Source organism: Pseudonaja textilis, chromosome 1, assembly GCF_049901715.1.
Source record: "Pseudonaja textilis isolate UNSWEBS1 chromosome 1, rPseTex1.2, whole genome shotgun sequence".
Classification (NCBI taxonomy): Eukaryota; Metazoa; Chordata; class Lepidosauria; order Squamata; family Elapidae; genus Pseudonaja; species Pseudonaja textilis.
The window spans coordinates 245,650,848-245,678,036 of NC_141990.1; the positions used below are offsets into that span (position 1 = coordinate 245,650,848).

General features: G+C 37.1%; 1 protein-coding gene across 6 annotated transcripts in view; it reads right to left on the bottom strand.

Annotated features, from left to right (window-relative positions):
- Positions 1-1,587: 1,587 nt before the first annotated feature.
- The window catches only part of HIPK3 (homeodomain interacting protein kinase 3), a 94,142-nt gene continuing 68,540 nt past the window's right edge, over positions 1,588-27,189 (bottom strand). For all 6 annotated transcript variants that reach the window (XM_087921184.1, XM_026705919.2, XM_087921187.1 and 3 more), the window contains exons 4-16: positions 23,395-23,514; positions 20,739-20,825; positions 19,266-19,450; positions 18,335-18,494; positions 16,339-16,462; positions 12,400-12,512; positions 12,022-12,143; positions 11,780-11,932; positions 10,413-10,706; positions 9,214-9,354; positions 7,531-7,766; positions 6,466-6,593; positions 1,588-5,775 (exon numbers count right to left, since the gene is read on the bottom strand). In XM_087921184.1, the coding sequence (XP_087777310.1) occupies positions 5,302-5,775; positions 6,466-6,593; positions 7,531-7,766; positions 9,214-9,354; positions 10,413-10,706; positions 11,780-11,932; positions 12,022-12,143; positions 12,400-12,512; positions 16,339-16,462; positions 18,335-18,494; positions 19,266-19,450; positions 20,739-20,825; positions 23,395-23,514 (2,337 nt within the window). In that variant the 3' untranslated portion in view covers positions 1,588-5,301. The remainder of the gene's footprint in view (positions 5,776-6,465; positions 6,594-7,530; positions 7,767-9,213; positions 9,355-10,412; positions 10,707-11,779; positions 11,933-12,021; positions 12,144-12,399; positions 12,513-16,338; positions 16,463-18,334; positions 18,495-19,265; positions 19,451-20,738; positions 20,826-23,394; positions 23,515-27,189) is intronic.

The following is a 27,189-nucleotide window of genomic DNA, read 5'->3' on the forward strand; positions in this document are numbered from 1 at the left end:
CTGATGGGCTTGTGTAAATAAATATGAAAGGATTTTATTCTTGATGATTTGTTTCTATGCCATACATGTTACAGATGTACACAAAACAGCCCAACATCAAGAAGTAGATGGAACCTCAAGATGATTTAGGAAATCGGATTCCAATTCAAATTCACAAACTGAAGTGTTTGACCAAGCTAAGTGCCAGTCTGACCTAGTAAAAGAGACACTTGAGAACATATGGTGCCACTTTGGCTAGCTGATCCATAAACTGAATTGGGTGAGATCCTGAGCCCTACAACAAATAGCAAATTACAAAGGATAGAGCAGGAAAGTCAAGTGACCTACTTGAAAGTTAGCAGGGAGAACTATAAGAAAAGAGTATGTGCCTGTCCAGCTCTTCTGAGCAAATAAAACTTCACAGCCCCATCCTAAAACTCTGTTCTCCTGCCGTGTTGGATTACCTGATTGGACTTTGAAATGGATACCGACTGCTCTTGGACCTGTGATTTGTCTCTCTGGAAAAGTAAGCTCTTGTCGTTTTCTAGGCATTTATAGCAGAAAGTCTGCAACATGTGCCTGTGTTACTTTGTTATAAATTAAACACTCTTGAGTTTGTACCAGAAACTAATTCTGTGTGTGATTGATAGCACAGAACAAAGTGTCAAGGGTAAAGTGCTAGCACAAAGACATAATATAGTCCTGACCATCAATACATTGTTTTTCACTTGTACAATTCTATAGAAAACTCAATGGCAATCATAAATCATCTATGTAACAAAATATACCCAGAATCATCAAGAAGAAATTGACCACAATTTTTTCTTATAGAGTACAATAGAAGGAAAACTATGAATAGGATAAATACTAGCTCACCACTGCATGGAAATGCACAAGGATTTGTATGAAAGATTTCAAACCTCTCAAATCTTTGTTTAGAATAGTTTCACCTATGTTTGTTTCCTCAGCTATGCCCATAACTTTGAAGTTGGATAGTCCTAAACTAGCTATACTTTTTTATTTTCAGCTTGATTTCTTGTCTCGTGTTATGCTAGAAATAGACTACTGTCATAACCTGGAAAACTCTGGGCATTGTGCACAAGGCAGGTTTTTTTACTATCTCAAGTTAAATGCATACAATGGTGCAACATTCACCATCAAATATATCACATCTATTTCTTTTCCTTCCCTTTGTCTTCTTCTCTTAAATTAATGGCACCAACTTGCTCATTAAAGTTATTTTTATGCGGAATTCTCATGTTTTTAGAGCAGAACTTTATACATAGGAATGTCATGAACATTTTCCCATAAAATGTAATGACTTTATGTTCATTAAATATTCTTACAGAAGATTTGTTTTCCTCTATCATTTTGTCTAAAGATGTCAACACAAATACTTTCCTGCCACTTTGAAACTTTTCCTATCAGCACAAAATTCAAATATTGAGATGGAGATGAGTGTTATCTAAATTTGATAAATAAAGAAATGATGCTAAAGATTTGATCTTCCCTTCTACACATAGGAGGCTATGCCTTCATGAGTTGGGATATAACTTGACCAATATAGTTTTTTTAAAAAAAAGTATAAATAAAAGCCAACAAGAGCAATTGCTGCAATATATATTTTAATTCAAAGTGAATCTTGACAGTATTACACCATAAATTCTTATTTTGACACTCACCAAAAGAGTCACCTGGAAAACCCGCTTTTTGTGACAAAGTACAGAAGGCTTGGTCACATTTAAATCGCTGAGAACTAGAGAGAAATACTATCGCAAACTGTAGGAAACATTATATCCATAAAAATTTTCCCAGTCCTCTTATTGTAATATTGCACAGTGCAATTGCTACATGACAAACTAGTGTAGCACAGAAATCAGGAACAAAAAAGCCACAATTCTCCAAATCATTTTTAAGCGATAATAGTTCAAACTTAACAACCAAACCTATATACTCAGTCCTAAAACAAATCTATGGTTTGCAGTGTGAATTTTAGTTTTAACAAAAATCAAGTTAAATTTAGCAGTTAAGTACAGAGTATTTCTTTTAAAAAAGCAAAATAATCAGTAAATACAGTAGTATATTTGATCAATAACACACCCTGAATCAAAGTTAAAAACTGAATACAAGGAATTAATATAAAAATTACTCTCCAAATTAAAAATAGTACACAATTTATCGTGCAGTGTTTTATTTAAAAAGTATTAGCTACAGCCACCAAGTAGCCAAGCTATTCAATAGCTAACCAGAGTCAACTTGACTGCTCTGGAGTGAAATCATGGATTACAGCCTGAAAGAGGGCATTACAATCCAATCCTTCTTTGCAAATCTCATTAAACAACTGGCTGTATATTATTATTAGTGTTGGTTTTGGTAGATCCTATTTTTCACTTCTGAAAAGTTAAAAATGTATGTTTTACAGTACACAAAGTGCCACAGGATTCTTCTGGAGTATACTGATAAAATATTAGTGTTTAACCTGGCATATTGTTTCATGTCCATTAGCTTTATATCCTGAATGCAACTGAAAAGCAAAGTAAATACTTCAGAGAAAGGAAGATGCAGTTTTTAAGGATAACTTTTTCCTCCATTCAATTGTTGTGGAAAAGTAAGTTATCTTATGTTTTTTTGTGAGTCTTGGTGAGTCCAATGCCAGCAATGGAGACAGCACTCAAGAAACCCCATTTCCAAAACTGGGAACTTAAGACAGGAATTTACAGAACCATAAATATTAAGAAGAATGACAAATTTACTTGGTGATTTTCTGGATTTCCTCTATGTAAGTTTCAGAAAACGACCAAGTTTTCAAAGGTATCAGGTTACCCCTGTGTTAAGAGAGATACATACAGAAAGAGAAGTCTGTTTATACAAAATGCATACAATTATCTGTTGAGAAATCACTGAAGTTGAAATCCAGCATACTCCTTTGGGTACACTCAATGACTAATATGGGCCTACTGAGTCTTTTTTTTTTCTTTCAGTAGCAATTCTTTCAATTCCACAAACTGGTTTTTAATCTTTTCAGTATTTCAGAAGTGCTTTTGCTCAATAAGGCTGGTGGCAAAACTGCCTCCACTGGGCCCGCAGAGTTGTGGCTCTCTGATTGTACTTCAAGCATCATGGGAAAGAGAGAATTTATTACCATGTTCGGTCATTACAATGTACTGCTGGTCTTGTGTGTGTGTTTTTTAATGAACTAATACTGCTATATTTCAGATGCAGGCACATTTATTTCAATTAGACATTCATTAAATAAAACACTGCTTGTGTTAATGGAGCAAAGGAAAAAAACTCTTTCAACTGCTAGACTACTTAGGCTTCAATCTTAAGCACACTTTCCTAGAAGCAAGCCCTACTGAAGTCAGTAGGATCGCTTTTAAATAAACATGCATAGGATTGTGCTTGAAAGAAACTCTTTCCACTCCTATTCCAGTCTATGCTGCAAGAACCATATTCCAGGAACATTTATTTAAAAAGGTAAGTAAGTAGTTTAAGCGTCTGCACAATGTCAATATGAACACATAAAAATTATATTACATGAATACAGCCACTTATATGCAATGATAGTTAATAGAGATAAAATACTGATGCAAATAACACACTCAAAGTAACATATGCGAATTGTTTTCCATCATTTACAATATAGTAGTTACAACACTCCAAACATGAAAGGAAACAAAACAAAATCAACCCTCTACTTCCATTTCATGTAATTAGACATACAGAAATTAGAAGGCTAAAAACTAGTTAAATCACCTAATTTCACAGCTATTTGAAGTGGCAATCATTATATAGCAGCTTATCTATGATACATTCAAGATAAATGATGCAATTTATTATTTGCCTCACAAGCTAGATCACAGCCTCACTTCCTTTAAATCCACCATAGCACTACAGTATATTTGAGGTCTATGAAAAAAGTAGCTACCTTTTATAGAAAATAGATGATTAAGTCTTTGGTGCTGCAAAAGCAATTTCATTTGAACAAAATAAACACAGAGATTGACTACCTAGGGAAAATGCATGTCATCTGTTGTCCCTGATGGAATGTATTTAAATAAGAAAATACTCCCCAAACTCTAGAACAAATACCATAATGTAAAAAAGCTAAAACCTCTCCCATGCATAAATGAAAAATTGCACAAAAAGTACTCACATCATTTCAAGCTTCAACAGTAAATATTCTGCTACTATTTATTAAATACTGCATGGTTTGCTCAAGCTAAGATGAAACCACAGTATGAATCAACAAGCATTTTGCTGTTATTTTCTTTTGCTATCTACCCAGATAATTCCTACTATACCTTTAAACAGGTTATTAAATCCAGTTGGATATAAAACACTTTGAAAATAAACTACTTTAGATTGTATTGCAGTTCCACCAGACAGTATAAAACACCATTTTTTAAAAATTCAACAAGCTAATGAATCAACTTTTCCTAAACACTACAAAATGCTTTTCTTGAAGCTTATTTTAAGGAAAACTATCAGACAGCGGAATTCGTTTAACAGCAACACATGCTGTTTTCCAAAAAAGAAATCTCACCCAGTACTAAAATCGTATCACGCACAACAAAAAAGAAAGTAGTGAGCGTGCATTAATCTATCAAAGAATCAACAAATCTGAGTGTTAAGTGCTGCAGTCTTCAACATTTATAATGCAGTGACATTAACAACCTTGAATATTTAAGGCACTATGTGGGAACCGGTTTACAATGCAGCTGAGACACCAACATTTAAGAGCAGTATTCTAGGCAACTGCATTTTTGTCCATGCAAGGGACACATGCAATGTGGAGAACATTTCAACCTTTTTAGGTATGTGATTCAACACAGAACATCAAGATACATAATACAAACAAGTTACTCATACATGATACTGATGACATGTGCATCTGTTGCTCTAAACCTGTACACTCAATGGCTTCCCAAATGTAGAAGTGCCTCGCACTAGATCAGAAGGCAATTTTATAAAAATAGTAGGAGCAAAATTGAATTTTTACTCCCTTAAGTCACCTGTTTGGAGTTATTTTGTAAGAAGGTAACATGACTAAAGACATATTTATACCAAATGTGCAAAACACACATTAAAAGTGAGTTAAAGCTCAAGGTTATTTAAATTGCACCCAAGTCTAACATGATTAAAAAAAAAAAAAATTCTTGTGCCATGGCTAATATTTATTAAATACCATGTTTTCCTCTCAAATCACATCTCTCTATATATCTTTCTCTCTCTCTCTCTCTCTCTCTCTCTGTGTGTGTGTGTGTGTGTATGTATGTGTGTGTGTGTATGTATATATGACAGCATACTGTAATTTGAATCTCACATAAATGGATATTGGCTGAGCTTTGTTGGACTCAATGGAAATCCTGTGTAAGCAGGTGATGCAATGTAAGAATGTGGTGGGAAAATTGGTTTATATTGAGTCTGTTGAATGTTTGGAGAAGGCAATAGTCGGGGATTTATGCCCACTGGGATCTGATGAACTATGCCACCGTGATGAGAAATACTGTAACCGGGATGATGTAATATTGGTCTTGAGGTACATGGGGATGCAAAAATGTGGGCCACAGGTGCAACAGTACTGAGGGATGCAGATGATGGGTAAGGTAGAATTGCAGGCTGTCCTCCAAGATGTGTATTTCCAGCCAATTGTGCATGAACTGAAGTATGAGTGGGACTTCCATGTGGAAGAGAGAATGCATGACCAGCAACATTATTTGGGATGAATGTCTGCTGCCTCCAATGACCACAGTTTCCATTCCACTCCTGAGACCCAGATCCAAATGGCTGAACCTGTTCAAGGAAGTTGAAGAGAAATAGTAGTTAATTTTAAAAGACTAATCCTTTCTCTCTGTCCTACTAATGCAGCCTCAAATACCACAGGAAGTATGTTTCTTCCTTTTTTTCCTAATATATACCATCTCAAACAATAATGTTAAAAAAAAATTGTTTAATACCCATTTCTAGTTCCCAAATATAGCCACGTGCAGATGCAATTCATTGGACAATAGCATTTTCCTATCTACTTTGAATGAACTGCTGGTATATTTCATTAGATTATTCCAGTTTTGAACAAAACAAGAAAAAAAAAACATTTTTCCAGCTTGCACATGCATGAGCCTGCTTTCTCTCTCACACACATATCTTTCCTACAATGAGTTCATTCCATTCAAATAGTTGTGATACATCTAATTAACTGAAACAACAGCTCCTATAGAGCTAAATTGAGAAGTCTTCAAGGCTTGAGCACCATATATCTTGCCCTAGAGATACAAATCTGTGCAGCATATGTTATAAATAGTAAAAGACAAATATTCAAGAAGTAGAAGCAGTCACAGACAATACATTATATTGATGTTGCTCTTGGCTTGTAGGAATTTACATCAAGGAATCATTACAACAGCGGCAAACAATTTTAGATTAAAATGAGCAGCCTGCATGAATTAGAAAATTGTATTTGCAATATAATATTCTCACACGTACTTGACTGAGGTTTGAATGCTGCTGATGGAATGCTGACATAAATTTTCGCTGACGATTACCCAAGCCAGAAGAATGGTTGGTTTTTACACGAGCAGATCGACGTTTTACCAGCTGTTGGCAGGTATTAACTAAGAAAATACAAATATGGTCACTTCTATAATTTTGTTTATTATTCAAGTAAAATAAAAACTTTGTATTGCTGATATTAAACATTACCTAAAAAATTCTGTGGAGGTTTTGGGATGAAGACCACATCAATCCTGATTATTTGGGGGATGGGGTGAGGAAGGATTATATAGACATTAATTGGCTTCATTATTATATAAAATCTGAGTGAATGGAAAGTCATGCACACAACAGGTAATCCTCAACTTTCAACCATTTAATAACTGTTCAAAGTTACATCAGCCTTGGAAAAAGAGACTTATGACCTGTACTTGCACTTACAATCATCACACCACCCCTGTAGTCATGTGATCGCAATTTAGGTGCTTGCATTTAGCACCAGCTGCAGCATCCTGTGACAACATGATCATGATTTGCTACTTTTTTTTTTTTTTGCAATTGTCCATTGGTGAACCTGGATTTCTTTAACAATCATATGATACGTTTAATTAGGGCAGTGATTTGCTTAATGATCACTGTAAGAATTGTCCTCAAATCTGACTCTGCCTAAGACAGCAACAACTTACAATGGAAATTCCACTCTTTTTCCTGCTGTTTTTGTTCCAGTAAAACTTCTCCAGAAGAACTGTCAATGATGAAACAATTTGTAAAAATGGCATGTCAGGTCCATCCTGCAGAAAAAGTTCCCTGCGCTTTCTAACATTTTCTAGCATAAACTTACAAATGATACATGCTCCTTTGCCCAAAGACTTTCATGCAAAGCTCCTACATAGGACATCTTTGTTTTCCAGAGATACAATCTTTTAAAGGATTTGAGAGCAATTCAGGAAACGAGAATAATCAACTACCCAAGCAGTTCTTTATTCACAAACATTTGGAAGCAATCAGTATTAAACAGGCTGACCAAGAAAACAACCCCACCCACTCCCCCCCAAGTACCTGAGTTTGTCATTTGCCCGTCGACATTTAACCTGTTCTGTATCCTCATTGGTGGCACAACCACAGTGCATACAGTTGGTTTGGCTTCTAGGTTAGCAGAGGCTCTGGTTTCTGTTTTTTTATTAGAAGCTTCTGAAAAATGATTTGCTAGAAATGGGCTGTCATGGCCTGAGGAGTCAGAGCTGGGAGAACCATCCACAGTATCACAGCCACTTTCCTGTTCATCATCTGATATGCTATAATATAAAGGAAAGCATCACTAAGAATTTATCTGTTATATAACAGTATACATCCAGAGGGATACTCAAAACCTATTAAACCGAATACCAGATATTCTTTCATGTTAAATATTTTGAAGTTTCAGAAGGGAACTGAGACCAAAATGAATCAAAACTTTCACATGTATTTTTTAAGATATTTTTTGCAGCATGAAGTACTGAGAAACATTTCCGTATCTTCAAAATTCAAAAATATTAGGCCAGTATTAAAAAAAATGTTTTCAGTCATCCAATATGAAAAAGGATAATTCTAAGCAAATTCAAAATTTTAATTTTGATTTACTGAGTGCTGGCCCAATTTAGCTGGATTACCAATCACAGCAAAAGAAAGAAAGGGGAGACTTTTGGGGGGGAAGTCTTTAGCAAATCCTGGATGCAAGCCATCCATCACTATTAAAGCAGTTCTGTAGCAGCTTCTTTTCAGTCCTGATCAGCTAAAGCACCAGAGTCATTAACTGTTCAAAATAGCTTTTCTTCCTAGCAACTGCTAATTTCATTTACCTTAAGTGATGTTCTCATATAACCAAATCTAATCGGTTTGTTACGAGCAGGAGAAAAAAAGATGTCTTTTTAAAAAGGGGGACAGGTAAACTGTGTCCATTCAGTGCTTCTAAGACGATCGAAAAATATGGTGACGGTCTTTAACCTAACAATTATTAAGATTTTTCCTTTTTTTTCCCAACAAAAAATTGTCAAACATTTGCCCTCAGCTTTACTAATACCAATGTCTTTTTAAAAAAAATTAGAGAAAACTAGTTGTCATGGCAATTGTCAGAGTAGCATGATAGTTTTATGTTTGTAAATGATCAGACTTCCAACTGAACAAAACTGCTCATATTTGTCCTCTCTGTTGAACTATTCAAAATATAATCATTTATATTTTAAGAATATGTAATAAAATTGATTCACTGAATTCAAAGCCACAAGAACTTTGTTAGCTTACAGCTTTAAAACAATGTGTGTGTGTGTGTGTGTTTGTACACAGTTATAACTTTGCTGAATTGCTACTTTAACATCAGGACCCTTAGATCCTACAAAAAAAAGTTGTAAGAAAGCTTTTGGGTAAGTAAAGCACAATACACAACACAATATACTCCAATCTTTCTTTCTTTGTAATGGGAAAACCAATAGAAGCTGTTACATAAAAAACAGCGATTATGGTTACCCATTTTCAAACAAAACTTGCCTTATTTAAAAGTATTAACTCTAGTTCCTGTTCATATGTAACAGCAAGTTAGATGTAAATTCATCTTGGTTTTAAGTTGACACATACAAAAAGAAGAAAATAATAGCAAAAAAAATATGTTTGCAAAGACACAAAACTATGCCTCCCATGCCTCATTAGCACAAATTGCAAAGTTAGTACTAGATGTGATTCATTGCTGTAATTATTTACAATTCCTACCTGTTAGATCTTTTACAAGGGGAAGGACTTGACTGTCCAGAAGAGCTTGTGCTCAAAGTACTGTCAGGACTACTTAATGAACACACACGATCAATATTTAGTGTACTCTGGCAAGCTTCACAATCAAGACTTCCTTTGCATCTGAAAAAAAAAAATGAGGCACATACTCATGCCTTACCTACTAACATTCACAAATATCATTGGCTGGTGCTGCCAGCATTCTAAGTATCAACCAAGTATCTTCTTAAAAAGTAATTATCATCATCATCCTCACCAGGATTCACAGACTAGAAGCCTGGATAAAATAGTACAAACAGTTTTCTCAATTACCATAAAGGATTTTGTGCTCACTTGACACACCGACTCATCACAAGACTTATTGACCACAGAAGCCCTTACAAAGAGAAGAACATTTACACAGACATCCCCTAAACTCCACTGAAGGTATTATCTAGTCTGGTAACAAAATGTTTGGAAACGTAACCCACAAGCCCAGAGAACCAACCTTCACCCACAAAGGACTTTTCCCCATGAAGAATCAAAGGAAATCTGAGTTGGCAAATCTAAGTTACTTTAGCAGCAAAATGTTGTAAAAATAGGTTAGAGTAGCCAGGCAGATGTATTGACCATCTCTTCCCTACTAAGTTGGATGACAGCCTACTAACACAAGAGGAAAAGAAAAACAGCAACACTTCATCTCCTTTCTGACCACTTCCTAAGACTCAGACTTCACCTTGTACCAATGTTTGGTCAGATTTACTTCTGTCTTTCTCCATCAGTGTCTCAGGCTTCTTTTTTGTACTTATATCTCCCACAAATGTTTGCACCAGTGGGAGAAGGGTCACTTGGTAAGCCTGTGGCTATACATGCTTGGCAATGCCATGCTGTGCACATACACTGTTCATGGACTATTTTTCAATACATTATCACCAAACGTACACACAGACGTTAGCTTATTTTTGTTTGTCATATACAGTTCAGGGTCCTTCTAGTTTACAAATGCAAATTTCAGTTAAAAAAGCTGTAAACGAAAGTTGAGTCAAATGACTGTATGGTATATACCATACAGAAAAAAATCCATTTGACTCCTATTTTTTAAAAAAAGGGGGAAGCCCTTTATTAATGCAAGATTTACGGTCTTCACCTTATAAACACTAGCACACCCACAGATTATAAGTGTAACAGGAGCACCTACTTACTCTGCAACTGAATGCCTCTGCATTGCATCATCTTCATCTGTGTCACTGCTGATGGTAATCACACTGGCTGCTGGACTTGGGGAATCTGCAATGATGATAGCCTGGCGCTGCTTGTTTGAAACAGATGGGTCAGGATCCTGCCTGACAGATGGCATACAATAGCTGTTTTCCTGCCTCTCTGAATTATGATTGTCCTGCGTTTCTACCAAACTTAGTTTTTCATCAGTCTTCATATTAATTATCTTTGGAGATACAAATGTCGATTGGATATTGGTATTTTGTAATGCATTATTCCTGTGAAGAAGACATTTATTTAGATCCTTGGTGAGAATGGTTTTACAGAATAAATGCACTAGCTTTATTTACCTTTACCAAATTAATTTAAGCTATGACATAAAAACTTTGAAACATCGATGAATATAAATAAATATGTGAAACATAAAACAATGAACATACAGGTATCATGAAAAATGTAGTTTTCCAGAATAGTAATGGAAAACTTTTTGGATAACTATTGTGTATCACAAGCAGGGTTGTTCATATGCTGGAATGCAAGGTTCAGAGTTGGATCTATCATGAGATGTAGAACAATACACTGGAAGTACTGTTTTTTTAAAAAAAGGAAAGAAGAAATGAAGAAATGCTGGCTTGAACACCATAGACATTTTTGTATCAGATTCAAAATCCACTGAAATCATCAGGAACTATATTCAATGACTTCAGTGGACACGAATCAGGGATTACTTAACACAGTTCACCACTGTAACTGTCCTTCCCGGTCTTAGGTTTCTCCATTACTGAAATGTCCCATACCTTTGTAAATAACTTCTGTAGTGATGGGGTACATTTTCTCCACAGAGCACTTACAGTGTTTCTTGCTGCCAGCAAAAGAAAGACTATTCTTAATACTATTCTAAGTCATATTATGACTATTATTATAATGCTAATTTCAATAGTTCAAACTTGATAAATCCTCATGCACATAAATTTAGGAACAACTAACTAGGTCTCTCAGTCTTTTTTAAAAAGTAAAATAAAATAACCCAACCAAAGTATATTTCTGTCGTAGACACAGTTAAAGCCACTGTGATACGGAAAGATAAAATCAGAGGACAGAAAAATTCTACATTTTTCGAGGAAGCGAGTTGGCTTGCTTCCCTTGGCTTTAATCAATAGGTTCCATACAAATTTGTATTGTAATACAATATTTAATTTTTAAAGTCACCAAAGTTATAAATAAACATTTAGCTACTGTATATCAACAACTTGACAAGCATGTAATATTTCTAATACTCTGCCCCCTTTTTAAAGGGATTCTGAAAATATGGCAACATCTAAATTAACCACAAATCATATTCAATACTAACCTCACTTTATTTCTCTTGGTAGGTGTGGGTTGAGGCCAAACTACATGTGCAATGCCCACACTGATTGGCTGAGGAGCAGATAAAGTTATTTGATTGGTTAAGAGTGGCTGGGTCATTATTGAGTTGTAATGGTTACCATGAGGAATCATTTTCCTGGGTTGGACAGAGAAAATAAAGCATTATTCGAGGGTGGTATCTTTAAAGAAAAATTACATAAAACAAAGCATACTACTTCAACATACCCCCATTCTCCAAGCCTCTGTGGGCCAGCCACAGAATCAGAAGCAAGTGTTGTAGCAGGAGCCACAGGAGTTATGTGTTGCCATGTGGGAAACAATAGCTGCTGGCTTCTATTAGACCACGTCTGTTATAAACACAAAAAAGATATAAAGTTGGATCTTAGTATCGTCAAGAGCACAATGAAAAAAAGTTTCTAAAGTTTTCGGTAATATCAAGTTTCAGTTTTCATAACTAAATTTTTTTAAATCTGCACGCATAAAAAAAGTTTAAATTTGTGTAGAACAAATGGACATGTTAACTTAAAAAATTAAACAACAGCATCAAGTAATATGTGCAGTTCTGAAAATGCGAAATCTGCAGTAGAATACTAACTGACATACCTGAGAGAGGACTCCTCTTATTTGAAGTAAGGTTGGCGCCTGTGTTACCAAAGGCACTGCATTATCTACTCTCACAGAGTACCCATTGGCTTTCCCATGATTAGCAGGAATCCCTAATTCAGACAAGAATAATGCTTAATAATGATACAAAATAATAAGGAAACAAAATTAAGGATTATAGGAGATTCGAATTTAATTTACAGAGCTGCCCACTTAACATGTGACTCAGGCCCATGAACACAATGAAAAACAACAAATGGCAATTACAGAATAAAATATAATTCAAAATAATAAATATGTTGTGTCAGAAGCACTTGAAGAAAAAGAATCAATCAAGATAAGGTCACAAGATCTCCTGGTCCAATGCCTGGTAGGAAAAACAGGTGTTCAAAGTCTTACAAAAGGCAGGCAAGCACTTGGGGCCATCTAGATTTGGAGTAACTGCTGTTCCACAGGGCAAACCTGAGGTCAGAGAAGGCACAAATCCTCAATCAGCCAAGGTGATATTGCTTACGTGATGGGACCCAGAACATGTCAATTCTTTCAGGACTTATATCAGATGGGGATAAGTAAATGGAGAGAAGCAGTTCTGCAAATAAACAGGCCTGGCCAGGAATGGCTTTAAAAGTAATAAACAGCACCTTGACTTGCACCTGGAAACCAAGTAGCAAACAATGCAGCTCATTACGTAGTAATAACTACCTGCAGTACTACATTCTGGACCAGCTTGGCTGCTGAGTGACCTTCAAGGACAGCACTATGTAAAATTAATTGAAAGAGACCTAAGTGATTGTGAACAACACTCCCCCCCAATAAAAAAAATATATATAAAACTGGTTCACAAAGTGGATTTGTTGAAAGACCCTCTGAAGAGCCAAAGTTGTCTTCAGGCAGGAGTCATGAATCTAGGAGGACCTCAAATTATACTCCTTAGTGCGGTACAGTCCTACCCAAAATAAAGACAAAGTCTCCAGATCAGGAGTGCCTTAAGGCTCCCAAGACATAACTTGGGTTGAACCAAACCTTTTCATCTCCATCTAGAACCCCATAGCTTACAGACATTGGGACAGAATCTCAACAGCATCACCCAGTTCACCCAGAGGTTGAAATATATACCTGGGTATCTTTAGCATTCTAATTATACTTAACTCCATGCCAACATGACATTTCCCAACAGTATTATACAGTTATTTAATAGGAGTGGCAAGAATAAAATCCTGAGGCACTTCACAGAGCAAGGGTCAAGGCACAGATTTTCCCCATAGCAACACTGACTGGAATCAACTCTGAAGGAAGAACTTTTTTCCCCCCTGATTCTCTCCCAAATGTAAACTATACAAGTTGCCCATGACTTATGACCACTATCGGAATCTTGGCCATTGAGCAAAGCAGTTGTTAAGTGAGAAATTGTGTCATCGCTGGTCTCAACAACCACAATCTCAAGACTCTTGGTTGTGGTTAAGCAATCTTGTGGGTTGTTAAATGGATGGGGTCCCAAGTAAGTAGCACGGGATAAATCAGTGGGGCGGGGGAGACCCTGGAAAAACTGGAACAGGCTATGTGAGAATGTCTCCACTCAGAGGAGTTGAAAATCTTCCCCGCTGAAATCCAAGAAGGATTTTCAGCCTCTGAATGGAGAGAGACATTCACACAGAGATTTCATCAGCCCAATAAGGCCCTAAGTTGAGATTCTTCAGAAGGCAATTCTTTCAGTCAGCCCTCAGATATGACCAGGAGTTCTCTCAGCGGGCAGCACAGGCTTGCAACTTTCCCCACTAACTTTCTGAGGAAACTGACAGAAAATACTGCAAATGATGATCACATGATCACAAGGCACTTGGCAACTGGTTGTGTGAGCAGGTTACCAAGCAATCAGATTTTATGTGATCATGTGACTAGGGTATGCACCATTTTGCAACAGTCAGAAGTGTTTTACAGGCCATAAAAGCACCCTTTCTGAGCACATCATTAATTTGAACCACCATTAAGCAAGCAGCTGTTAAGTTAAGGCCTATCTGCATCTACTTTTTGAGACACATTCAAATCAGAGGCAGGTTTTCCACTCCCTTAGTTTGGCTAAATAGTTTGAGAAAAAGAATGATAGCAGGAAACAGAAAGAAGAAAAGGGTTTTAGACCTTTACTCAGAAATTGTTTCCCAGCTTATAAAGAAATATGGGGTTGGGAGTCATGTATCCTCTGTTCTCTCAGTACATTTTAGTTGGCTCCAACGTTATTACCAAATCATAATTTAGCAATCAAGAACATTCCTGCATGTCATCCGTCTCTCATTTGAGGATGCTGAGCTGTCTTAACTGAACAAGGAAAGAATAAAAGTTTCCAGGAGACATAGTTCCGTCAGAAAATAAGCAGCCACCAAGAGGTTATGTGTCTCTGTGTTGGTTTAAACAGATGAAGGCATCAGTAACATACACCATGGCTAAAATGCAAATTAAGTAATCCTGAAATACTAAACTGAAGTAAAGCTTAACACCTAGCACCAGAAAGAGATATAAGGCTGCAAATTATAGAACAGTGTTGGCTGTATCAAATAAACCATTCACTCATCAGTGATACCCTTTTTAGTTCTGGGATTAAGCAGCCAGCAAATAGATAGCCGAAAGTTCTTGCAGACAGCAATACTACTTAAACGTAGCAGTAATTGAATTTTCACCAAGTCCGTACCACTTTAGCACCACAGTCCCGAGCATCAATGATAAAGAAGCATAAGGCTGCCCGAGGAGTCAAAAAGACCAAGATTCTCATAAAAGATGACCCAACAACCTCTGTCACGCACAAGCAACAAGTAGCAACAGGTGCACAATTAATCAAAATTCATAAGCAACCCACTGAGTGTCAATCAAGACACACCCTTCATTTTCCAATAGGCAGTGGCATCATTGTACATTGTCATTATTATCATCTTGTGCATTTCTCTGGGATGGAAGAACACATTAACCAATTTCCCAAAGGGGTTCTTTCGGTAAGTTTTATAGCTCATTTTTTTTAAAAAAAGATATGAAATGACAATTGCCAAACAAAGGGTTCAATCAGCTTAGCTGAAATGGCAAGCAAGTAATATTCAAGTTTTGATTCCCCCAGGGCACATAAATATATTTAAATGACCAATAAAATGCTTTGTAATTGGTATTAATGAAATCTTATTTTTAAATCTAGAAGAGGAACTTGATACAGTCAAGTCTTCTTATAACACTGATCACCAATATGCGCGCACTCTGTGTATACAGCATTAACAGAAATATCGAAATATTGAATCTGAAGCTGTTTTGAAAGAACTTCATTCCTCCCCCCCAAATGAAGCTAGAATCATTAAAAGAACGCAATTAAGTGATTTCTCAGTGTTTATAATCATGGCAATCAGAGGTTTGGATTCTAAAGGCATTTTCCAGAAATGCAGGGCTTGTTACATTTGCAGTAGGCAGCAGATGCAGATAAAAGGGAAGGGGGCATTTATTCCTATTCCCACTCCTTCAGCAGGCCTTCCGCATCCCCTATTCTGGGTTACCAGTTCTACTGAACAGGCTTTTAAGGGAGAGAGCTGGTGTAATTTCTGTATCAAATTCTTAGCCTGCCTTTCATCTAGGATTTCAAACCAGCATATATACTGCTCTCCCATTTTTCCTCACAACAACCACAACCCTTTGAGGTAGGTGGGGCTGAGAGGTAATGACCTCTCCAGGGTCACTTAGCTTCCAGACCTAAAGGCAGACTAAAACCCACTCCTCCTATAAACTAGATCTTTCCACTCCAATCCATGCTTTATTGCACTGACCAGAAATATAGCCTCTCTTTCTCTACCCCCACCCCCCCAAAAAAGAGCAAGATGCTCCTACTAGTGACAGCAGATGCCAATAATAGAAATTTCAATAGTGACATTATTTAAATGATTTAAAAAAATAAACATAAAAATTAGGTCAAACCTTGGACAGCAGGGGGGCATATAATCAGTGTTTGATGAAAAGCATCACTGCAACCAAACTGAGCAGTTCCTGCCTGTAAGGGTATCCCAGGATGCATAACTGCATGGGCTGTTGCAGCTAATGTCTGAAACAATAAGTGTATTACAAATCAGTAAACAGACTGTCACATTTTTAAGGCTAAGGTAAAATGCACAGAATTTTGCTTAAAACAAAACAAAACTCTAAGTCGTATAAATAAGTTTACGTTTGGTTTACCATGATTATTTAGGATTATATAATGTTCCTACAAACTAGTTAGTGGGAAACAAATTCCATACATGAAATTCAACTTGATACTTAACACAAACCAGCAGAAACAGCATTTGACCACAGGAGGGCACTATAATAAAACATTTTAGAGTGTACAGCTTCAATTGTGTTTAGCTTGGTTTTTGTAAAATATTTTCCAAGAGAAGTTTGAGACCAGTATTGCTCTATTTGAACCCTCCCGCCCACGCACACACATTCAAATGCAGCCAAGATCATTTGCAGCAATTTTTAAGGAAAAAAATTATAGGTTGTCCTTGCTAATTGTCCACTCGTTCAGTGACAGTTCAAAGTTACAGTGGTGGCAGACTTAAAATATGTCCAAGTAGTTGCAGCTCTTTCAGTGCTCTGGTGGTCACACAATCACACGATCACCATTTGTGATATTCACTGCCAGTTTCCAACAAGCAAAATCAATGGGGAAGTTGGCAGGTGACTGTGGGATGCTGCAGCTGCCTAGGCTTCACTTAATGACAGCAATCAGAATTGCAGTCGTAGGTTGGTGCTGTTATATGGCGTGTTACTTAGTGCCATGGTTCCTGCTCCCAATTACTATCAGTAAGTGATAACAACCTGTACACCGCTATCATTAAACATGCATTTCTTTGGTTAAAACATTAACCTTCCAGATAAATGGAAAAGATAATTTTGCATACAGAATAAACACTTTAGTTTTTATACTTCTGATAAGTGGAACAATTTTCTGGGACAGCAATTGGCAGGTTCAGTTTTGTGGACTTCAAACCATTTTAACATCTACATTTGCATAATTATATTACAACAGCGCAAGTTCCTTTTTACTGCCAATTCTCTCTTTACAGTTTATTTCTTGGTGGGAGAATGGAAGGGGATTTTGAATACTTTTTTATAACAAGTCTTAAAAAGTGTGAAGAAATCTGTTCTAGAGAACAAATGAAATTACTGAGCTTAGTTGTTACTTCAGATTAGAGTTATACGAAGGCACATCAGTGCAGCCCTCCTCTTTCTTGTGTAAGGGATCAATCAAGTAAGAAGCCAAGACAGAAGAAGGATAAATACTAAAATGTAATCCCTTGTGGATTCTCAACTGTTTATATTTTCAGTCATGGAATAGTCCAAGGAACTTCAGGCATGGCAAACAATAATGCTTATGGCTACAAGCAGCATGTATAGACTTCCACATCTTCATCTAAGGGGAAGACTGCATGATTACTATGAGAACTGTCACGTACATATCTCTAAGGAGGAAATGTGAACATTCTATTTAAGGTAATACAAATAAGCATGGGAATAATGAAGCACTTGCATTTTCTGTTTCCCTATGTATTTCAAACATACCCAATATTTCACATGTTAATGAATGAAGATATTCATCAGGGTTATGTGTCTGAGGGTAAAATAAATAATATATTTATCAAGGTTATGTGTTTGAGGGTAAGAGCTTACATCAGATGAACCAGATCATGCTAGTGCTGATTTTTCTAATGTTTAACTTACAATTCAATTCAAAGCATAACCAAGTTAAATTGCATAAAATACCCTAGGCCCATACAATCCAACCATGCAATGAACATGCAGATTCATATTTTTCTTATTGAAAGCCTCTCTTTTTCTACTACTATGATGATTCTGTTACACACTTGCCCCATTCTAAAGTCTCAGATAGAGATATGGGGAGAAAGAAAGCTTTTGTCAAATTACAAATACTTACCTGATTCTGCACTGCGCCAATCTTGGTGAAATTGGGCATCAGACCTAGTGTGTTGCTTGCAGCAACTGGTCCCAAATGTATTGTTTTATTGCAATTGCTTATCTCATATGAATTTGATCGGTACTTGCAAACATCCATGATATGAAAAGATGATTTCACACTGTTGATGAGAGAAGGAAAAAGGAATTGTCACAAAGACTGACATACTCCATATCCTAGAGTCAAACTGAGTTTTAGAAGTAGCTAAAGTGTGTACTCAGTGTGGTACTGACTATACCACAGCTATAAGATTTCATGTGCCAATGACTACTGAGGCCCTGTAGTGATGCAAACAGTGCATGTGTTAAAAAGGCATCGTGCTTTCCTGCTCTACACTGTTAGAAAATTATGATTTCTCCCTATACTAGTATGTTACTCTGTGCAACAGACTACATCTGCATTATAAATGAGCACATTATTAAGGCAACAAGGGATAAGACAGCCAATTTTGATTATGTGCAGTTGTACCAAATACACAATAAAGTGAGTAAAGTTTCATTTGTATTCCTGGTGGTTTCATGGACACCACTGCCACCTTCTGGGATTGTTTTAATTTTTGTTTTTTAACTTTTCAGCCCTAGGATTCCTTGGAGACTTCCCACCCCGGTACTAACCAGGCCCAAACAAAGCCAGCCAGGTGCTGCCTTTTGCTGAAACATGAGAAAAAAACACTTCTAATCTTCATGCACTTATCAGCCATCTGAAAGCTCTCTGTAATAGGTATGCTGCCTCAGCCACATCATCGTGAAATGAATGCTCATATACTGGAAGAGGCCATGGTCAGGAGTAGGTTTTCCAGAACCCAATACCACAGATCACACACAACACATCATGGGACCCAGTGAAAAGGGCTCAACCAGGATCATTATAAAAAGTGTCTTATAGGACATACTGGTTGCTGTGAGGAAAATCAAGGAGGTGCTTCATGGTAACGAAAGGATGGCTCAGTGTGTCAACCGGAGTGATTCTCAAGTTAGCATCAATCAACAGCATTTTCTTTAAAAGGCTGACAAACTCTCTTCTGTCCGCTTTCTCTGCCAAAAGATCACTTCCTTCTAGATCCATCACCATGTTCACCTAGCATTGAATAATTAGATGCAACGGTTTGTTTCAGGTTGTTTTCCAAATAATAAATATTCATAAAACAGCATCCTATAATAGAACGACAACAGAGTTGTCAAACTCAATTTCATTGAGGGCTGCATCAGGGTTGTGTTTGACCTCGGGGAGGGCGAGGGGGCATGGCCAGCATAACGTCACTCATGTTGGGGGATGCCTGTGGTGTCCCGAGTGCTCTGCCAGTGAAAATGGGCTCCCCAAGCTCCGTTTTCAACTGTGATGGCCTCCTGCAACCCTATGCCAGTGAAAACGAAGCTTGCAATCTCCATTTTCGCTGACAGAGGCACCACTGGCCGGGTCTTTGCTGTTTCCAGGGCAGCCCCACCGGCTAAATCTAAGCACCCCGTGAGCCGAATCCAGCCCCTGGGCCTTGAGTTTGACACCTCTGAACTACAACATCAACAATAGCAAGTTCTATAAATCTGAATTAAATCCAAAAAGATTTCATTCTACATTGTATTACAGCATATATCTCACTTTTTGTCCAGATTTTCAAGTTCTCCCATTTTTAGTCCCCTGAACAACACCCTGGGAAGTAAACTGGGAAGGGTGTCCAACTGGCTGAAAGACCCATTCTGCTCTGGAGTCTTTCAGACTTCAATACAGTGAACTGGATCAAGTTCAATAATATTATATTACAGTAGGTAATATAAACTACTATTATCCAGTTATATACTGTAATATAACCTACTGTTATTCAGAACAGTGATAAACGGCAGTGGTCAAAGAAATATAGGAACTGCTAATAAGGAAATAGCTTGAAAGTATCACAGGTTTAAACAAGTACAATAAAGAAACAAGTGTACTTCAAGTGCCAGATTAAAGACCAACTCCACTTTAATGTTAGTTTACATTAGTTTAATGGTATTGTAACAGGATAATTCACACGATAAAACAAAGGACGCTAAAAATGGCAAGGAAGTAACGTTTCACATCTAGATTTTCAAAATTCTTGGAGGCGTGGAATCCCTATACATTATTAACAATATGGGATGGGATTGAGGCAAGAGGCAAACTGAATTACTTTAAAAAGTGAAATTCCATTAATTTCACATGCAGTGATAGACCATGCAGATGAATACATAAATCTGGATACCATGCAATTCAAAGTGCCCCCTGTAAGCAAAGCTCCAGATAAAACAAAAGGGAGAACTCTGAAAGTGAACAGAGAACATTTACAACAAAATAAATTAGAGGCAAAAGGCTCTTAATACAAAATATTTCAAATGTATACACATGTACTCACATGCACTATATCATCCAAACAGTTGAAAATGTATTTCCGGGCTTCTTTGGATTTCATACCTGTTTCACCTTCATGTTCTTCCAATGTCTTCAGAAATGTGAAGGTAGGGGAAAGATGCATATATTATTCTTAATATACTAGTGTTCAGTGCAGAAAACTGAACAGTAGAGAATACAATACTATGCTTTCTTCTTACTACTGAAAATATATGGACATTTCCAAATATAAAAAGTGTTGTGTTTAAAGTATACATTACCACACAACCTTTTTGTTTAGAAAAGCATAAAATTGATTCCTTATATCTTATCATTATTTTTTCTTGGAATTTTCAGAAACTTTCCTGGATTTTGGACAGATAACGATAACAAATTTAACCCCAATCTAAATAGTACCAGGGAAATGCAGAATTTTAGCATGTTGTATCTATGTATATAGGTAACTGCATTTGGGATATGTAATACTGCATGTTTGACATCTATGTTTGGATTTTGCTTGAATGTACATATACAGATGAACTCAGCAGTTTAGTAGTATTCCTATAAAATGAGAATATAAATGATTTCCTTTCAGAGATGCTGTAAACCAAAAATTACTGAAAAATATGATGAATTAATATTTACTGCAACAAGTATTATTTTGCAGGTCATCCTCAACTTATGACTAGTCAGTTAATAACTGTTTGAAATTATGACAGGTTCAGAATAAGTGCTTTATAGCACATAAAGCATTTCTGGCCATCATAAAATGTCATGCCACAACACCCCAGGTGTCCTGTAACCACATTTTGGGTGCTTGGCAATGGGCTCATCTTTACGACTGGTTGCAGCATCCTGTGGTCACATAATCACAACTTGCTGCTTTTTTGCCAGTTTCTGGCACAAAAAAAAATGCCCATTAAAAAAAATGGGTTCAGAGTTATGACCAGTTTGCTTAACAAACTCAAATTACCTAATAACTAGGATTTGCTTAATGATTGCTGCAAAAAAGTCATAAAAATCAGGTCCAATCAGGTTAATGCCTCATCACCATAACAACTTGTGACCAGAAATATTTCCCAATTGTAGTTTTAAGTTGAGGACTGCCTCTCTTGGTAAGACCTCCTAATGTCCATTAGTTATATTATTCCTGTGGATATAGGACAAAAGTTAACTTTCACAGTGTGTGTGTCTGTGTGTGTGTTTATTTATATTTTTGGGTTAAAAATGGAATACTTCTTCTTGAGGGGGTTGCAATAACAAAGGTTGCTGGTTCCTCTATGTTCCTTCATCTAGCTTAGGGTAGAATAATAGGAAATTCTATCTCGAGAAAAGTGGAGAGGTAGGGAAAATATCCATTGTAATGCATCCCAGAGCAAGTTATAGGTAGAATTTAGTCACAGCAAATTCAAACAAGTACACAATTGGGCCTAATCTGGATCTTTTATAGCTCTAGATTTATGCTAAATTTATTACAATGCACAACAGATTTTTGAACACTGCATTCTATTTTTCAGTTCAGTGTTAACTGCATAGTATGCTAATGCCTAATGTTCTTTCATAATGTGTAAATCAAAACTATCTCATAATACATGAACATATATAACACCGAAAAGGCTTTTCACAATGGAAAATTTTATTTAGAATGAAAAACTTTGTTCTGATGACTCTTCCTAAGATTCCAGAAGTTTATAAAATCTATAAAACAATTAACTACTTAAATAAATAAAATGCACAGAATTCATAATATAAAGTTAACAGTTATAACATAAAGATACAGTCACAGAATCAATAATCTACCTGGCATTCCCATTCAAATAGATACTTCAAAAAGCTCCTTCTTAACTACTCTTCTAAATCCATCCAGGTGGATGCCAACTGAACTTCCAGAGGAAAAGACATTTAATAAAGATGAAGAAGACTGAGACAAACCTTTAACATCCTGATTTTGGGGAGATGCAAATTAGACAGGTCACTTCTAACTGAAGTAGGCAATACTGGAAGCAACTGTGCTTCATAGGTTAACATTAGTGCTTTGATTTATATTTAGAAGCTTACCAGAAACCACTGCAGCAAACACAAAATTGGAGGTGTATTTTATTGGTCAATAAACAAGCCAGTACATTTTGCACCAATGTAGCATCAGATACTCTTCAAAGGCAGCAACATGTAGAGTGCATTGTAGTAGTCAACAGAGTGCATTGTAGCAGTCAATTCTGGAGGTTAATTACTGAAGCAGAGTCCTGCTGCTTCAGAATTTAAAGGAATCCCTCTTTATACACCCATATGAGATTTACATTTTCTTGATAATCTGCTGCTTTTATAAGCCTCGAAACCTTTATGTTGTTTGAAAAATAATTTTCTTTCCAAGTACAAGTTATATTGTTATGCAGTGTCCCAGATGTTTTGAACCAAATAATGACACTAAAGCTGCATCCAATCGCTATTGTAAATAAATTCAACTGAACATTATTTCTGCTTGAATCCCAATGTTCATTGTTGGGAAACAAATCAAACAATCCACAGCAAAATTGTGTTTTCCAAATCATTATCCAGAAAGGGCAGACATTTCAGACAGAATAGTGACAAAGTATCTCTTGTATGGCTAAGTAAATTATTTCCAAAATACATAGCCAAAAGCATAGAACACAGGAATTTGTCCTTATGAGGACTATCACTACCTTTAATCTCCAACCAGAATATGGTGCATCTTTTTCTCTACAGAAAAATCGTGTGGTCTTCGTTCCAAGATTCAACAATTGCTCCGCAGGTAATCCTTGTGTTTGTGAAATGTAGCGAATCTATGGAGATAAAAGTATCACAGCACTTCTTTCACCAATACATATACATCTATCAGTTTTAGAACCTAAACAAACACTTCACTGTACTTAATGTAATGATAGAATATCACAATGGCTCAAGAACATTAACAACAAACAAGGATCAAATCTAGGCTATAACAGAATATTTGAATGTTGCATTTTATTTAATCAGACCTTAATCTTCAATTCAAACAGTGGCAGTATCCAGGATTGTTTTAACTAAATACTTTCTTAACAAGCATATTTTGAAATGTCTGAAATCTGACATATTTTTCAGAGGTGAGAGCCTGAACCTTGTTATCTGGGAGGAATAGGAGCCAGTTGCTTTTAAGAAAGGCAATAGGGTCCTTGGGATTGTGAGCTCAAGTCACCTGGGTTCAAAATCCATGCCCCACCTGACAAATGGTGTGTGGTTGAGTCCAGGCAGTGATTAATGCATCCTTACAGGAAGGGAATGATACCACCTGCCCTAAAGGAGGTGGAGCTGCACCCTCTTTTCAAGAGGCCATCTATGAACCCCACAATTTCGGACAACTTCCATCCAGTCTCCAATCTTCCCTTTTTAGGGAAGGTTGTTGAGAGGGTGGCTGGCACCCACTACAAAGGGCCCTGGATGAAGCGGATTATCTGGATTCTTTTCAGTCTGGGTTCAGGCCAGGTCACTTGATGAACTTTGGAGGACTCAGGATAGAGGTGGCGTGACCATTCTAGTCCTTCTAGACCTCTCAGAGGCTTTCAATACCACTGACCATAACAGCCTTGTGGACCAGTTTCGGGGGTTGGGAATGGAAGGCACTGTGTTACAGTGGTTCTCCTCCTTCCTCCACAGCCGGTTCTAGTCAGTCCTGGTAGAGAGGAGAGGTCGAGCCATAGCTCCTTGCACTATGGGATGTCCCAGGGCTCAAGTAGTTCACCCCTTCTTTTTAACATCTACATAAAACCACTAGGGGAGCTCATCCATTGGTATGGGGTTTGGTATCATCAGTATTTATTTTATTTTATTTATTTATTTTTGTCAATTGCTTACAAGATAATAGGTATAAGTAAAAACATAGTTATGAAAACATGGATACATATAAGAAAAAATAAATAAAAGAAACAATAGGACAGGGATGGTAGGCACGTTGGTGTGCTTATGCATGCCCCCTACAGACCTTTTAGGAAAGGGGTGAGGTCAATAGTAGACAATCTAAGGTTAAAGTTTTTGAGGTCTGGGGAAGAAACCACAGAGTCAGGTAGAGTATTCCAGACATTGACCACTCTGTTGCTGAAGTTGCATTTCCAGCAATCAAGTTTGGTGTGATTAACCTTGAGTTTGTATCTATTGTTTGATCTTGTGTTGTTATGATTGAAGCTGAAGTATTCATTGACAGGCAGGACATTGCAATGTATGATTTTAAATACTATACTTAGATCAAACCGAAGGCGTCATAGTTGTAGGTTTTCTAGGTCTAGAATTTCGAGTCTGGTGGCATAAGGTATTCTGCAACGAGTAGAGGAATAGAGAACTCTTCTTGTGAAATCTTTCTGGACTTTGTCAACTGTGTTAATATCAGATACGTAATGTGGGTTCCAGACTGATGAGCTGTATTCAAGTATTGATCAAGCAAATATTTTGTATGCTCTAGTTATTAGTGTAATATTACCAGAGAAAAAGCTACAAAAGATTAGGTTAACAACTCTTAACCCCTTTTTGGCTATGTAGTTACAGTGGGCTCTAGCACTTAGATCATTAGAGATGAGTACATCAAGATCCTGGACAGAGTTTGGATCATCAACAAGGTCTTGACTATTCAGCCTGTATTTTATTTTCTGATTTGATTTGATTTTTTGCCCATATGTAGGACAGAGCAGTATGTTGATATCTCCATCGCTGGACAGACAGATGATGTTCTGGCAGTGTTAGCCAAATGCCTGCAGGCTGTAAGGGTCTGAATGGAGAAGAATAATTTTTTTTTTTTTGGGGGGCAGATTTTCCCATGTTATTCTTATGTTGGGTGAGCTGCACCACCTTTCTCTCCAGGTGCAAATCAAAATGCTGGTCCCTATTCTGCCTCTATGGAATATTCTGCCTCCTAAGTAATCTGTAAAAGCTTTGAAGACCTGGCTCTTCCCACAAGCACTGGGATGCACATTAGAAGTTTTGCTTGGTGCCAGGTTTGGGGGGTTTTAAGATTTTTTTTTTCATATGTTTATTTTTCATATGATTTTGTTTGTTGTTTTAAATTGTGATTGAGAGCCACCCAGTGTTAGTTATAAGATGGGTGGCTATATAAATGGTTTAAATAAATAAAAAAGTTTGATGTGTTTTTATATTGTGATATGATTTTATTTACTATACTTGTAAGTTCCCCAGAGTCACTTTTTGTGAGAAAGGTGGCTATATAAATTAGCTAACTAATAATGAATGCCACTACTAAAAAATACATAGCTACAGATCTTTCTATCCTTGCAAGCTTGGAATGATATGGAGATGTACAGCAGTGGTGGGATACAAATTTTTTTGCTACCAGTTCTGTAGGCGTGGCTTGGTGGGCATGGCCATGTGACTGGGTGGGTGTGGCTTTTTTGCTGCCCCCACCCATTTTTGAGAGCTTCCTGGCCTCAGAGGAGCCTCTGGAGGGGGTGTTTTTGCTTCCCTAAGGCTCCTCTGGGGCTCTGAAAGAAAAAGAAAAAAAAGACCATGGGAGAGGGTCGCAGTACCCCTCCAAGCTCTGTTTTGGGAGCTTCCTAGCCTCAGGGGAGCCTCTGGGGGGGGGTGTTTTTGCTTCCTTAAGGCCTCCTCTGGGGCTCTGGAAGGCAAAACATGGAGGGGGGGGCTGAGCTTCTCCCTCCATTTTTTGCCTTCCTGGGCCTCAGCAAGGGGAATCCCGGCACAGCTGATCTATGCACAGCTGATTGTCGGGAGGGGGGGGGGGGAAGAAATACCTTAGGCGAATGTCAGGCAGGCAGGCAAGCGAGCATCGGGTGGGAGGGGACCGGATCAGGGGCGTGGCCAGCCAGAACTTACTACCGGTTCGGTGACCCACACCAAATTCTTGCTACCGGTTCGCCCAATCCGGTGCGAACCGGCCGAATACCACCACTGATGTACAGTGAGTGGCATTGATATAAACTAGGGATATATTTTGTTGTCATGCATTTATATGTATAGTTATACAATAATTATTTGTTATAATTTTGCTTTTCAAGTTACATTATTCACCTGTATATTTAAACAGCTGCATCCAGAAAACTGTATAAATGAAAACTCTTTATTCAATTCAGTCTAACTCTATAGCAGTCCTAGTTGCCTCTGTTAAATGAGGTCATTAAATTGGTCATTAAATTCCTGCCAATTTCCCCACTGACTTAGCTTGAGTGAAGCTGGCAGGGAACATTGGAAATAAGGGACCCTGCAATTCCAATGAAATATTGTAAGTACCCTCATTCAACATTGTTGTAATTTTGAAAGGTCACTGAATGGTCATAACCCAAGGACTACATGTATTTGAAATTCACAGGAATAGCCTTACTATTGACTCGATGTGTATTTAACTCAAGTTACCATGATTATGTTGATCCTTCATACGCTAAAAATCATATCATAGTAATGAAATTTAAATTCCCTACTGACCAAATTACAATTTGAAACAATTAAAATAAATATTGTTA